At 40.9% G+C, this 13,147-nt stretch overlaps 1 protein-coding gene across 1 annotated transcript; it reads left to right on the top strand.

Moving 5' to 3' along the window:
• The first annotated feature begins 4,369 nt into the window (after positions 1 to 4,369).
• tmprss13a (transmembrane serine protease 13a) lies at positions 4,370 to 13,100 on the top strand. Its single transcript, XM_069668572.1, has 13 exons — positions 4,370 to 4,561; positions 6,822 to 6,996; positions 7,105 to 7,215; positions 7,673 to 7,837; positions 8,374 to 8,500; positions 8,941 to 9,036; positions 9,271 to 9,314; positions 9,888 to 10,050; positions 10,272 to 10,450; positions 10,946 to 11,044; positions 11,775 to 11,917; positions 12,017 to 12,169; positions 12,282 to 13,100. Exons 1-13 carry the CDS (start codon positions 4,544 to 4,546, stop codon positions 12,294 to 12,296), a joined length of 1,488 nt encoding a protein of 495 aa, XP_069524673.1. The 5' UTR covers positions 4,370 to 4,543; the 3' UTR covers positions 12,297 to 13,100.
• Positions 13,101 to 13,147: the final 47 nt, after the last annotated feature.

Here is a 13,147-nt window from a genome sequence, read left to right as displayed (position 1 = left end):
AAATCAGTGATCAAAGGAAACTTTTCTAAGAAAGATGCTTCATATTATGTCTAAAGTATGTAAAGGAAAAAATGTGACCAATGATTGGATGGATTTTCCACCTCTGCCCTAAAACAATGGGATGTTTGCTGTTGAATCAACCAAACCATCTCACTTGTGTTTCTGTTTACAGCACATCTTTGCCAGCTTTTACCCAGGTTGTTCTCATGACTGTGTTTGGTAAGTAAATATAAAGTTTACATCCTTCACAGGACATTTGCCTATACTTTATCTACACTTATTCCAAGGTCTGTTTTTTCTTGATAACAGACCGTTGTTATGAAAAACAGACCGTTGCTAGGGAAGCGGCTCAAATCACTCAATCCGGAGGACTGATTGTAATCGTATCAATTCAACTGAAGAAGTCTGGTAAATTTGACAAAAGCTATAAAGGTTAAACAATGCAAAAACTGAAGACTACGACAGAGAGATCTGCAAAACTGAAGACGGCACATGAAGCAAACATTAAACAGAACACAGTACGGGATACGGCGGTGTTTAAAGATGGTGAATGGAAAAGAATATGTCTTCATATACCCCTTTCCCACCAAAATTAGTGCGTTGACGCCGTTTTTTCAGACCCGGGAAGACATGCCAATAAGTGCCAATTGTCTCTGTTCCCATTGCCAGTGGAGTATACTCCCGTCGGTCTCTTTTCTGCTGTCCCCGTCTGACGTCACAAACGCACTGGAAACAGGTTAGTAAACAGTGAAGATGTTATGGTGACCTTTTGAGAAAATCAGCAGGTTGAAATATCTCTTTGTCAGTTGCCTTTTTCAAACCACAGAGACCACGAGCTGTATCAGTTCACCTCATCTCAGTCACGATTGTGCTACTTTTAGTCACTTTCCTGAAAAATGTGAAATGCTCGGGTTTTTTTCATGGAAACATGAGACATAAGTGCTGTTTTCTACATCTAGCTAGAAGTAGCTGGTAAATAACTCAGAAATGGAGCCTATCTTGTCAACAAATCAGTGATCAAAGGAAACTTTTCTAAGAAAGATGCTTCATATTATGTCTAAAGTATGTAAAGGAAAAAATGTGCCCAAAGATTGGATGGATTTTCCACCTTTGCCCTAAAACAATGGGATGTTTGCTGTTGAATCAACCAAACCATCTCACTTGTTTTTCAGTTTCACTTTATCTACACTTATTCCAAGGTCTATTTTTTCTTGATAACAGACCGTTGTTATGAAAAACAGAACGTTGCTAGGGAAGCGGCTCAAATCACTCAAACCGGAGGACCATTAGACGGATTACCGCATGGGCAAAGTGGGCACATGCCCAGGGCCCTGAGCTAATGGGGGTCCTTGGCCTTAAGCATTAATATCTTTTTATGTGTAAAGTGTATTTGTTTTGAAAATATTTTGACAATGTTGTTTGAATAAAATAGTTTGAATGTTTTTTTTTCAATAAGCAATTACATTTCACAGAGGTTGTGAGGTAGGCCTACGTTTACTTTCTATTTCGCGGTCAAAAAAAGAAACGTGGGCTCAGCAGGTCAGCAAAACTAGAGAAAAAAAGATGCTAAAGATGCTGCTTTGAAGTAGGACTGTATCTGATGATTTCTGTCAGCAACTGCGAGGAAGAATGGTCTTAAATGGCCAGGATTAAAATTGAACTAAGGACAAAGATGACGCAGAGATGCCTGAACATGCTTTCACTCATGGCCATTGAATTGGACGTCATCCGGGAGTTGGAGTTTGATGACTTAATTGATGACTTTTCTTCAGAGCAGGCCAGAAGACAGCTGGTTTAATTAAGGTATTTTTTCATTTTTGTTACATTTATTAAGATGTGTGTTTGACTGCTGATATACAGTAACACTGGGTAGAAGATTTTGTTTTGTTTTTTTGCAATGTTTTCTTAAGGGAGGTGTCTGTCTGTAGGAATAACTGGCCTATCTATGTTTGTATAGGGCCCGGGGTGAGTTTGTGTCCAGGGCCCATGGTCATGATAATCCGTCCATGCGGAGGACTAATTGTAATCGTATCAATCCGCCAAAAGAAGTCTGGTAAATTTGACATCGGTCGTTTACATTGGGAAAAAAGATGAAAACAGCAGAGAGAAAGCAATTAAGGTTAAACAATGCAAAAACTGAAGACTACCACAGAGAGATCTGCAAAACTAAAGACGACACATGAAGCAAACATTAAACAGAACACAGTACGGGATACGGCAGTGTTTAAAGGTGGTGAATGGAAAAGAAAATGTCTTCATATACCCCTTTCCGCCAAAATTAGTGCGTTGATGCCGTTTTTTCAGACCCGCGAAGACCCGCTAATAAGTGCCGATTGTCACTGTTCCCATTGCCAGTGGAGTATACTCCCGTCGGTTTCTTTTCTGCTGCGTCACCGTCTGACGTCACAAACGCACTGGAAACAGGTTAGTAAACAGTGAAGATACGGTGGTTAGGTCTTTATTATATCTATTACTCATTCACTCTATTTATCAAACTTGGCGCCGACAAATTTGGAACGATGTTTGACTGGCTGCTTGGACGGAGATGGGCGGAATTTGTAGCTGAGATGACGAGGAGTCGCAGAAGTTACAGACGGAGCATAGCATCGCACCGGAAAGGGGGCGGAGATTAGCGTGTCAATCAGGGTTTTGTGTTCCCATCATTGCCGATCGGAGCGGAGGCGATAATTACCCAGTACTACTGCAGAGTCATTTGACCCGGGTCTGAATGCCGATTGTAACCTTTCCACCTTTTAATATTATTTGGTTAGCTCATTTTAAGAAGTTACCCGTTGCTATGGACGCAGCTCTCACTGAGTGTAACGGACTATTTTTAAACGGAAAGATGATCCTGTTGGGGTTCCATTCCACGATAACAACCTGCTCACTATTAGCCCTTACATAACACGGCCTACGCTTCAGGATGGTCTTCTTTCAATTCTAGGAAAGCACTTTTCTCCTAATTCACCTACACAAACGTGTGACCTCAGTTTCCACATCTGTTTCTCTCCACCTCCTCCTCCTCCTCACATGTGACTCTTCAAGTTTTGGTTCTTGGTAAATGACAACAGACTAAACCATGGACCTGTGTGTCGGTGTTACGTCTCGATTTCAGTCTTCAGTGGGACTTTTCCCTCTTTTGAATAACTCACGATGTTTCTCATAAACACAGTGTAGCAAAGTAATGATGAACTTAAGATAGACTTCCAGAGATTGTCTGAACACAGCTCATTCAACACTCTGAAACCATTTATTGATGTTCTTCATCAGCTTTTATATTTTGTGACATTTTACCTTTTTAATTAAGTCATACAGCGTTGGGACAAAGGGAAAACATGCAGAAAAGAAGGTGGGTGATATGCCACAAAGTGTCTATCAACCAGTTTATATCTGGGACACTGTGGTTATGCGGTATGAGTCTTCAACCTCGGAACAACCCTTATGACCTATATTTCTTACATGTGCTGTTTAGTATGCTGTTATTTTAGTAAACAAGAAGAACAAGAACAAGCACTCAGTTATTGTTCCTGATTAGTCAAGCATAATGTTTTTAAGCTGTTTTGATTAGAAAGGGAGACGCAGCAAAGGATCAGCTGTGTTGGATCTTGGACCAGAAATCATGCTGATGGAATGGGAACAGAAAGGGACAGTAGACTCAGATGAAATTGGCTGAAAGAGGAACTAGAGAGCGATTGGAAAGTGAATGCAAAAGTGTAAAAAGAGCTGGAAAGAGAAATCATTTTGAAGTTCACAGACAAAGGTGAATGAAAACACTGAATGAGTGACATATTTAAAATCACATATTAATTATTAGCTTTTTTTCCTGGACAGTGACAAAGCTCTTTTTGCCATCTTTTCCTTATTCTGCAAGCCGATTGTGATGTAAAAATTGTAAATATTTCATTGTATGTTTATTTTATCTTTTTATGTATCCCTTATTTTGGCGTGGAGGACCCACTAAGACTAAGTGCTCTGCAACAACACAAGTAAAAACTAGGAAACATATACAAATATAAACACAGTTAGGCTTAGCTTTCACTTAATATTGTAAATGTTAAAACCATTCAGCCGCAGCTTAACAAAGCTGTCATTCCTGTGAAGAGGAGGACATTTTGGCTCAGGGTCATGTTAGCCTACCTGGTGTCATCTGAACCACAATGGAGCTTCATGATAATAGAAACAAGCTTTGCTGCCACAAAACCTGTCTGGCAGGTGATAAAGTAGTGCACTGGGCGCGCCCGTCTCTGTGAGCAGAAGAATAAAGTATTGAGAGACTGATGGGGCCTGAATGTGAATGTGGGAGGTGTTAGACAGGGAGGGGGAAGGCAGGTATACCTGTGACTGCTTGTCAGATGAAGGTCAGTGACAAACACACAGCAGGATTAGAAAGGATTGGAACAGGCGACAGAGAGGAGAGAACGTGTTTCATGTGGCACCAGAATGCCATGACCGCTGCTCCATGACTGCGTAAATACCTGGATGTGAAAAGGCTCCACCCACTTGCTCGTACCTCCAACATCCACTCTCTGTTGACCCGAGTCCGATGGCACAGCATGATGCGGTAAGTTCTACTTTTTGTCTTACAACAAAAAACTTCCTCTACTGCAACTTTCCTCAAACTTCAAACCTCCTCTGATCAATTGTCATACTTTCTCTGGAATCAATGCTCACCTGTCCTCTCAGTGGTGCTCTTTGTTAGGTTTATCTGCTCCTCTGTTTGAGTTTCAGTGTGTTGATTTGCTTTTAAAGTTATGTGGCCTCCATTAGTTTGCAGAGGGGCGGTCATTGCAGAGATTAAAGTGATATCAGAGGTTTTATTTGTCTTTCAATTTACCTACTAGACAGCACGTGAAACGGGACTCACAATGCTTTCTGCGTTACCTTTTTTATAGGTGTTGAAACAACTCTTTTATTCGCCTAACATTACTATTATTTACTATTAGGTATTGTTAGGTTTTTTCAACAGTAAGTAGCAAGTATCTCCAAGACGAGCTCAGTAGAAAAGCAGAGTTTCAGCTTTGTGGAAATGTATTTCTTAGATCATCAAATTGGTTTTGAAATGGTTTGATTTGTTTTTTTTCCAACTTTAAAAGAACACTCAATCCTTCATTATCTCTGAAAGACTCAATGTTTTGGTTTTGATGATCAAATCTGGAGACACATGCTTTAAATTAAGTTTTAATCTCCAAACAACTGCAACAAAAGTACTTCCCTCAGAGACAAACTTGTTAATTAGGCTGAGCAAGTAATGAAAAAAGGACACTTAAATTTGCCATTTCATGTTAGGTACCTCTGTTAAAGTAAAAGTTATTGTTTGAGTAAAATATCAACTTTTTAAATGTCATGTGAACTCCTAATCTTGCCATTTATTTTTAGTAATTTTCCACGATCATGGCCGACGGGCAAACAATGCAAGATGATCCAAGTGTATTCTGCTTGGAAATACAATGAACTGGCTCCTCCCCCTATTTCAGCTCGGTCATTTTGCTTCAATTAAGTGAGGTGTATGCTGCCTTTAGGCGTATTTTGAAACTTGAGCAGCCTGCAAAAGAAATGATCTTATGAAACACCTTTTGTGCACATCCACCCCTGCCCTCCTAAGTGCAACATTGTTGGATTAACTCCTTTCTTTTTGCCTCAAAGGATTGTCTCCCCTGTGTAAGACGCTCTGACCACAGAGATAAATGAGGAAGACTCATTTAAATCATGATTAAAAAATACATCTCAGCTTTCTTACTACAAGGGGCAGATAAGGTGATGTTACTGCTCAGGCCTCTACTAATTGAAACCACTGTAACTTTGCATTCCAGGACTATCGCAGCCCCATAAAAATGTGTGTGCAAGCCTCTGAGCTGCAGCTCTGCTGCTGAGCATCTAAATAATATCAACGATTCCTGTAACGGAACGTGTTCTACCTCTCATGTGATTTGTTGGAATAATTGAAGACATAATGATGACTCGTCCTGAACGTGTGTTCTCACGTTACATTCTGTAAATGCTCGTGACACTTCATGCTTACTGCTGATCGGAACAGATTGTCCTCCAACAAGTTCCGTCACATTCTGAAAACTTCCCACGCTGTATGTATCAAAACATAGAACAATAAAAAGTATGTGCTGCAACTCTGCAGGAATGTTGCACGATCTTTAAATGGAAATTAAAAAAGCAATTAAACATTTTCGGGAAATGTATTAGCCGAAAACAGCAAAACAGTGTCTGTATGGAAAATATGTCAGCAGCCGGTTAGCTTAACTTATTATTAACAGCTAGCCTGATTCTGTACGAAGGCAACAAAAGTTAGGGCCGCTAAAGCTCCCTAGTTTACACGTTGTGTCTAGTAATCAATAATCCCTTTTAACACCAGTTGAGTTGTTTTTACACATTAGCTCAAAGCAGTGAAAGTGGTATCATCAGATAAAAGCACTTTCCTTCATCTTTTTACTTTACGTTTTGTAAACAAACATTAACCTGCTCCTGATCTAAACATTTGAATAACTGAATCTTTTGTCCTTTGTACTCGATATGGCTGCAGGAAACTGAATTAAAAACACCAGAGCAGAAATAATGATGGAAAAATGAGGAAACAAAGTGTTAATACCTGATCTCTTAGTCACTGTTGCCAGGAAACATCAGTTGTCTTGCACATAAGGTGGTTACACAGGTGTGGACTTTAGCATAGGCCTGATAATAGTGTTAGGAAAGAATGGACAATGGCCTACGTGCTCAGTCTTGGCAACCAAAAACATGCAGGGTGTTTGCCTCACGTTTATCTAATGACAACTTGCTTATTATTTACTTTCTCTCTTTTTTCTTTCTCACAGAACGATCCCCCTCCTCCCTACTACCCCACTGCCATGCACACCCTGCCTCCCCTCAAGCCCTATGAGGAGGTGGTGTATGGCGTGGGTCCAGGCCTGATGCCCCCCAACCATCCCCGTTACATCCCCCGATATCCAACACATGTGGTTGTTCCCCAAGTCACGGTGGCAGGCAAACGTGAGTGTTGTACAAGCTCCCTTATTTTCCTGAATTTAGGTATACGAGGAAAACAAATGGGAGACGCATCGAGGATTACTAATGTGGTCGTGTACTTTCTGTGTTCAGCCCCGAGCAGAAAGAGGAGGAGGTGCTGCGACAATAATGCCCAGTGTTACGGAGGCTCGGGGGGGACCTTACTGCTGCTCGGCCTGCTTGCACTGGCCATCTGGCTTGGAGGTATACTGTGTTTATTCAGACAGATCTCTGATCATTTATATTCATTGCTGTTTTAATATTGAGGGCTATTGTAGCTGCATGTTAAGCCTTAGTTAGTCACAATGTTTCAGGCGCCCTGTGCTGGGTTGTTTAGCAGGATATGATTTGTTAATAAGTCATTACAATGGAACATAATGACTTTATATATGGCTTTTGTTTTCCCCCAATTTCAATTGAGCTCTGTTAGCATTCACAAGATGTTGGAGGTTTAAATTTAGCACGTTTTGTTTTAATTAGTTGAAGCTGTTGCAGTGTTAAAATAGACAAAATCATTAAATGAGGGAAACAGAGGAGATTATCCATTTATGTTGCATTTTACTGTTTCCTATTTCATTCCAAGATTTAGCGTTAGTCACAACAATAATGCCACGCTCTACCTCTCTTACCCACACTCATTCCTATTCACTTCACCCCACAGTTCGTTATGGCACCCGCTTGGCAACAGTAGCCATCCTCTACAATCACGACAATGATCGCCCTTTCGTGAACCAACCTCTCCCAAGGGCCGACTCCTGCCCCAACAACACCGTCGAATGTGACGGGATAAGACACTGCCAAGTTGGCTCTGATGAGACCAAATGTGGTGAGCACACCCACAAGCACACATAGACCTCACTAGAACCAGACTAGTACAAGGACAGATGGTGAAGAGGGAGGAGCAGACACTGCCAAAAGGGTGCCCTCGAAATGACAAAACAGGCTCGAGGATCTTGGTGTTGATTTCTTAGACGTTCTATAGCAGGCACATGTGTTTAGATTGCACTTAAATGTACATCAGTATTTTACTTAACTGTACTTTTATTCATGAAATCCTTTTAAGTACAAGCCAGATTCGAGATGCACAAAAGCTTTTTTGAAATGTGACAATTTTGGGCGTCAGTGTGTAATATGATTTTAAAAACCAAGGACAAAACTGCACAAAGCAGCGTGCAAGTCTCTGAGGCCAAGTGAGGCTTATTGATTTCATGTCTGATTTTTGCTTTCGCTGGGATTTATGCAGCAGCAGCAGCACGCAGGCCAAAGACCCCACATTACTGTCACGTTGTTTTAAGCATAACCCACTAAAGATCCATCATCTAAGTTGTCTACTTCTTTTGTCTCCCTCTGTTTCTTCCTCAGTGAGGTTCGGAAAGGACGGCAGTCTGCAGGTCAAGACGTCTCAAGACGGCCGCTTCCTACCGGTGTGCCACCAAGGCTGGGACCGGAGCCACGCCAACCTCACCTGTACTCAGCTAGGATTCAGAGGGTAAAGACTTTGACTCAAAGCCAACCCGATCTGAAGTGTGCTAAAAAGAGATAAAGTAGTCCGGGAGAGGGAGCCCTGAATGCTGAAAAAGACCTCCAACATTGACAATATTTATAACCATCCCCTATTATCATTCAGCGCTGGCTCGGAGTCATTTTGCCAGACCCAATTTCACCAGCAGCTAGTGAACATGGGGTTTCTATCTCCAACCTGTAATTTACCCACTGAGATCCATCTCAATTTCTCCCCACCTGCTGCTGTGTGTTTAGGGTTGAATTGATTCTCCACAGGTCTCTCTGGGGGTGTCTCAGTGCGACAGAAGCAGAATGAGTTTTCAGACTCAATCAGGCACTGTTTCGACAAATCGGTCGATGTATGTGCGAGTTTTTCTCTTCATTGTTTTGAACTGCCCTTCCCTCTCTCTCTCTCTATCTCTCCAGCTTCTATTCTACCAAAGCAGCTGCACGCCAAGACTCTGTCGGTCTAACTGTGACTGGGAGATCATCTGCACCTATCCAGGGTCGGGTAGAAACGAGGTATGCAATCAGGTTTCATGCACAGCTCAGACTTCATCTATGATCTTTCCAATCTCAGTGTTTGATAACATTTTTCAATATTTGTGAAGGCAGATTTAACAATATGACCTCAACCGACCATTTCATATTTTATAATACAAAAAAAAAAAATACAGTAGTATGCTTCACCTTTTTTTTTTTAATTGTATGCACTAATGTTAGCTTACATGTTTTTCTCATTGTGGCATTACGCAGTCCTTCCTGTCCAGACCAGGAGATTGTCTCCCTGCAGTGTTTGGGTAAGCAGCCTCCATCTGTTCACAGAGTCATGTATCAAACACATGAGCTGTCTCACTCTCTGTGTCTGTATCTCACCCACACAGTACATACAACATTTCTACCTATTTCCCTTCCAGCAACATGACTTGAAATAACTGTAGTGACATATTCTAAAATCACAATCTTTATTCTGTATGAAATTACAGAACATATAAGATGAGTTGAGATCCATGTTAACCGAGGCTGTCAGTCCTTTCCCGCAATGCCTGCCGCCATAGTGTTGCTTTACTGACGCCTTCACAGACTAGTGCTGCTCTTCATTTGTACATTTTATAACCCCCTGAACCGCCTGTAGGCTCTTAGTTATTGTCATCGCTCCCCATTCTCTGCTGTGTTGTTGAGAAAAACGGACATGACAATCATACTGAATAATCTCTCTTGGTTTTAGACATATAACATAACACATAATGATTTCAAAGGAAAACAAAGGACAAACTACAGAATACTTGCATATAAAAATAACATACGTTTACAACATCATTTTAGTTGTGTCTTGTGTACTGAACAGCATCGACACTGACTTTCTTTCTCAGACTGCGGCATACAGAAGTCGACATCCCGGATCATCGGGGGCAGTATAGCCAAGACCGGTCAGTGGCCTTGGCAGTTGTCACTCCACTTCAAAGGATTCCACGTCTGCGGAGGAGTCCTGATCTCTCCTGATTTTGTGCTCACTGCTGCCCACTGCTTCCCGAGGTGACTGACACAGAAAATGCGGCCTTGTTATCTTTTAAATGCTTCAAAATCGCTGTTTCTTTTTCTTATTGTTTTATTAAATGTTAAAGGTATGTAATTTGTGTATATTCCAAAGGTAAAGTCCAAAGATTCAAAGTCCTGTGAACTGAAAATATAAGCACTTAAGCCAAATCCGAAACGGTCCATTTCCTTCCACTGAACGGTCTCTTTCTGTCTCTCAGCAACACACCTTCAAACCTCTCACCAAATAACTGGAAAGTGTTTGGTGGAGTGGTGTCTCAGGACAAGCTGCCTCAGCCGTACCTGGTCGAGAGGATCGTACTCAATGAGAACTACAACAACTTTACTAATGACCAGGACATCGCTCTGCTCAAACTTACATCACCAGTTGTCTTTGATGGTCAGTCACATCTTTAATTTATTAAAATGATGTTTCTTACCTGGGCTGGGGTCAGAATGTGGTCTTTATCATATCATATTATCTTTATCATATCACTTTATCATATTGTCAAAATAACATCTTAACTTTCTATTACAGTCACTCACTAAATTCAATATTGTTCCAGTTTGATTCATGTTTTTTTACATTGCATTAAAAGTGATTTAATATCTGAGAAACAGAAGAGATTTCCTTATCATATTGAAAACATCTTAACATTCACAAATTATTTGCTTCTGAAACACAAACCAAAACTCATATTTGTTTCACATACATAAGAAATCTTTTCCTCTCGCTGTTGAGTCGGAGCTTTTAAACTCAATGCTGACTCCACAGTCAAACTGGTAATCTGATTTCTCCAGCCCACTGTGTGTTCGTGTTGTTGTGTATGCTTGCATCTGTCTACAACCCTATCATCATTTAACAAAGTTTCAAATGTCTTTTTGTTTTATCCAGATAAAGTTCAGCCGGCTTGTCTGCCAGCTTTTGACCAGAGATTTTCCCATGGAACCCAATGCTGGACGTCAGGTTTTGGCACCACTGTGGAGGGAGCAGGTAAGCTGCGATATGAAGCCAGACCGGTCTCTAGTTTTTTAAGTTACATTTTTAATAAGTTTCTACTGTAGCAGAAAGCAATGCATATTTAGTTTTGTGCTCGGCTTTTATCCCTTAAAGTGTAAGCTTCTGTTGATTAAGTACTGATCCTATAACTGCAAAGGTACGACATATTTAGCTCATTCTTGATATAAAGCTTTCTTCATGAAAACAAGCAGACAGACTATGTCAGCATTGCATACATACAGAGTAAAGAAGACTAAACTTATACCCGTTTAGAGCACATGTGCACATATTTCATGTTCTCTGTTCATTCTATAGCCGGGCCTTTCGGTTTGTATAAGGAACTTGTGTCGTAAGCATCCCTGGGCTTAGTCATTAAACTGCAAAATGCAATAATGGATGAATAGGTGCATGCTTTTGTGGGCTGCAGACATCTCACCCAAATCTTTCCCAGGTCAAAAGGCAGGATTAAAATCAGCAAACGAGAATGCAGTCAGACCAGAAAAACAAGGCCAGATAGCTACAGGCATTCAGGCAGTAGTTAAGCACAAGCAGATAGTCATCAGAAGAAGTACAGGTAGGCTGGACACAGCAGAATGAAGTCTGGACCCCTGAATCAATCAACTTAGCTATTTTAAAGCATTAAACATTAATTCACCCATTATTTTGAAATATTTTAGAGGCTGGTTAGCAAAAAAAAAATGAGCATATATTTTCTCCAATACAGGCACTATCTCCAGGGATCTGATGGAGGTGACTGTGGACATCATTGCGACAGAAGTGTGTAACAACAGGCATGTGTATAAAGGTGCTGTGACCAAAAACATGGTCTGTGCTGGGCATCTGCGGGGAGGCCGTGACTCCTGTCAGGTGAGCAGCCACTATCAAGGCAAATGTTTGCATTGAATAAATAAATAAATAAACATTATGCCTTTAAAAGCAAACGTAATTATGATCTATATTTTCCAGGGCGACAGCGGTGGACCTCTTGTGTGTAAAAGTGGGAGTCGCTGGTACCTGGCGGGGATCACCAGCTGGGGAGGAGGCTGTGGGCAAAGAAACAAGCCTGGTGTTTACACCAAAGTCAGCAGTGTTCTGCCCTGGATCTACAGCACTATGCAGGTAAGAATAGATGGAAAGAAAAAAATATATATATTGCACAAGAGCAGAAAATATTTGATTACATCTGGATTACATGGAGGTCACCATGTAATTCTTCCCTTGTCCCCTACAGCTGGAAAGGTCGTAATGTCCGACACTGCTGGTGGTCTACTTCCCTTCTCCACCAATGAAACCTGCACTATGATGTCGTCTCAGAGACACGGATGGATTTACACTTAGAATACACTTAGGAAGGAGATGCTGTGGGCAGAAAGACAGGCTGATAAAAGGTTGCATGATTGCTTGGGGGAGCTACAGCATGACAAAATGCACAACGTGAACACGGAGCTTCTGTCTCAGTGTTCTGTATCTTACACTTTATTCATACTCTCACACCTTTATGTGTATTACCTGAAACACACTAATCGATGCACTGACTCCAGTCTTGCAGTCTTGATTTAATTCTCCTGTGTCTTGGTGTCTCCATCATACAGTATACTCACGTTTAACTACAATTTAAACAAGCTTTAAAGATGGCTGGCCCTTCTCTCATGTGTTCTGTGCAGATGAAACACAATCCACTCCACTGTGATGTCTTAGAGAATGATGATGATTTATGATTGTAGAGGTGTGTTTTTTTTTCTCAGGGACACATCCCAGGCTTTTCCATGTAGACTATTGTTTACCATTATAATATAAAAGAAGGACACTTTATGTATTCACTTTGTGATGAAGGAAAGCAGTGGCACACAGTGCACATAAACCTCCCCTTGTATTCACACTGTAAAATTTGTCTCACACTGTTTGTCAATGTGTGTATGTTGGTCATATTTATGTGCAGTGGACATGTTGTCTTATAGTGTTTTCTATTTGTATAATGTGCAAGAACACTGAGCATTGTATACTATGCATACATGAAATAAAAGATGAAGGAAAATCCTTATTATAGAGTCAATCAATCATAGAACAGACCATCATCAGCTGTCAATCACGCACCAA

Source organism: Semicossyphus pulcher, unplaced genomic scaffold, assembly GCF_022749685.1.
Source record: "Semicossyphus pulcher isolate SPU_LCO1_2020_fin unplaced genomic scaffold, fSemPul1.0.p SCAF_19, whole genome shotgun sequence".
In the NCBI taxonomy this organism is placed as follows: domain Eukaryota; kingdom Metazoa; phylum Chordata; class Actinopteri; order Labriformes; family Labridae; genus Semicossyphus; species Semicossyphus pulcher.
Note: the sequence above shows the minus strand (reverse complement) of the source record. Positions and strands in the feature narration are given on the sequence as shown.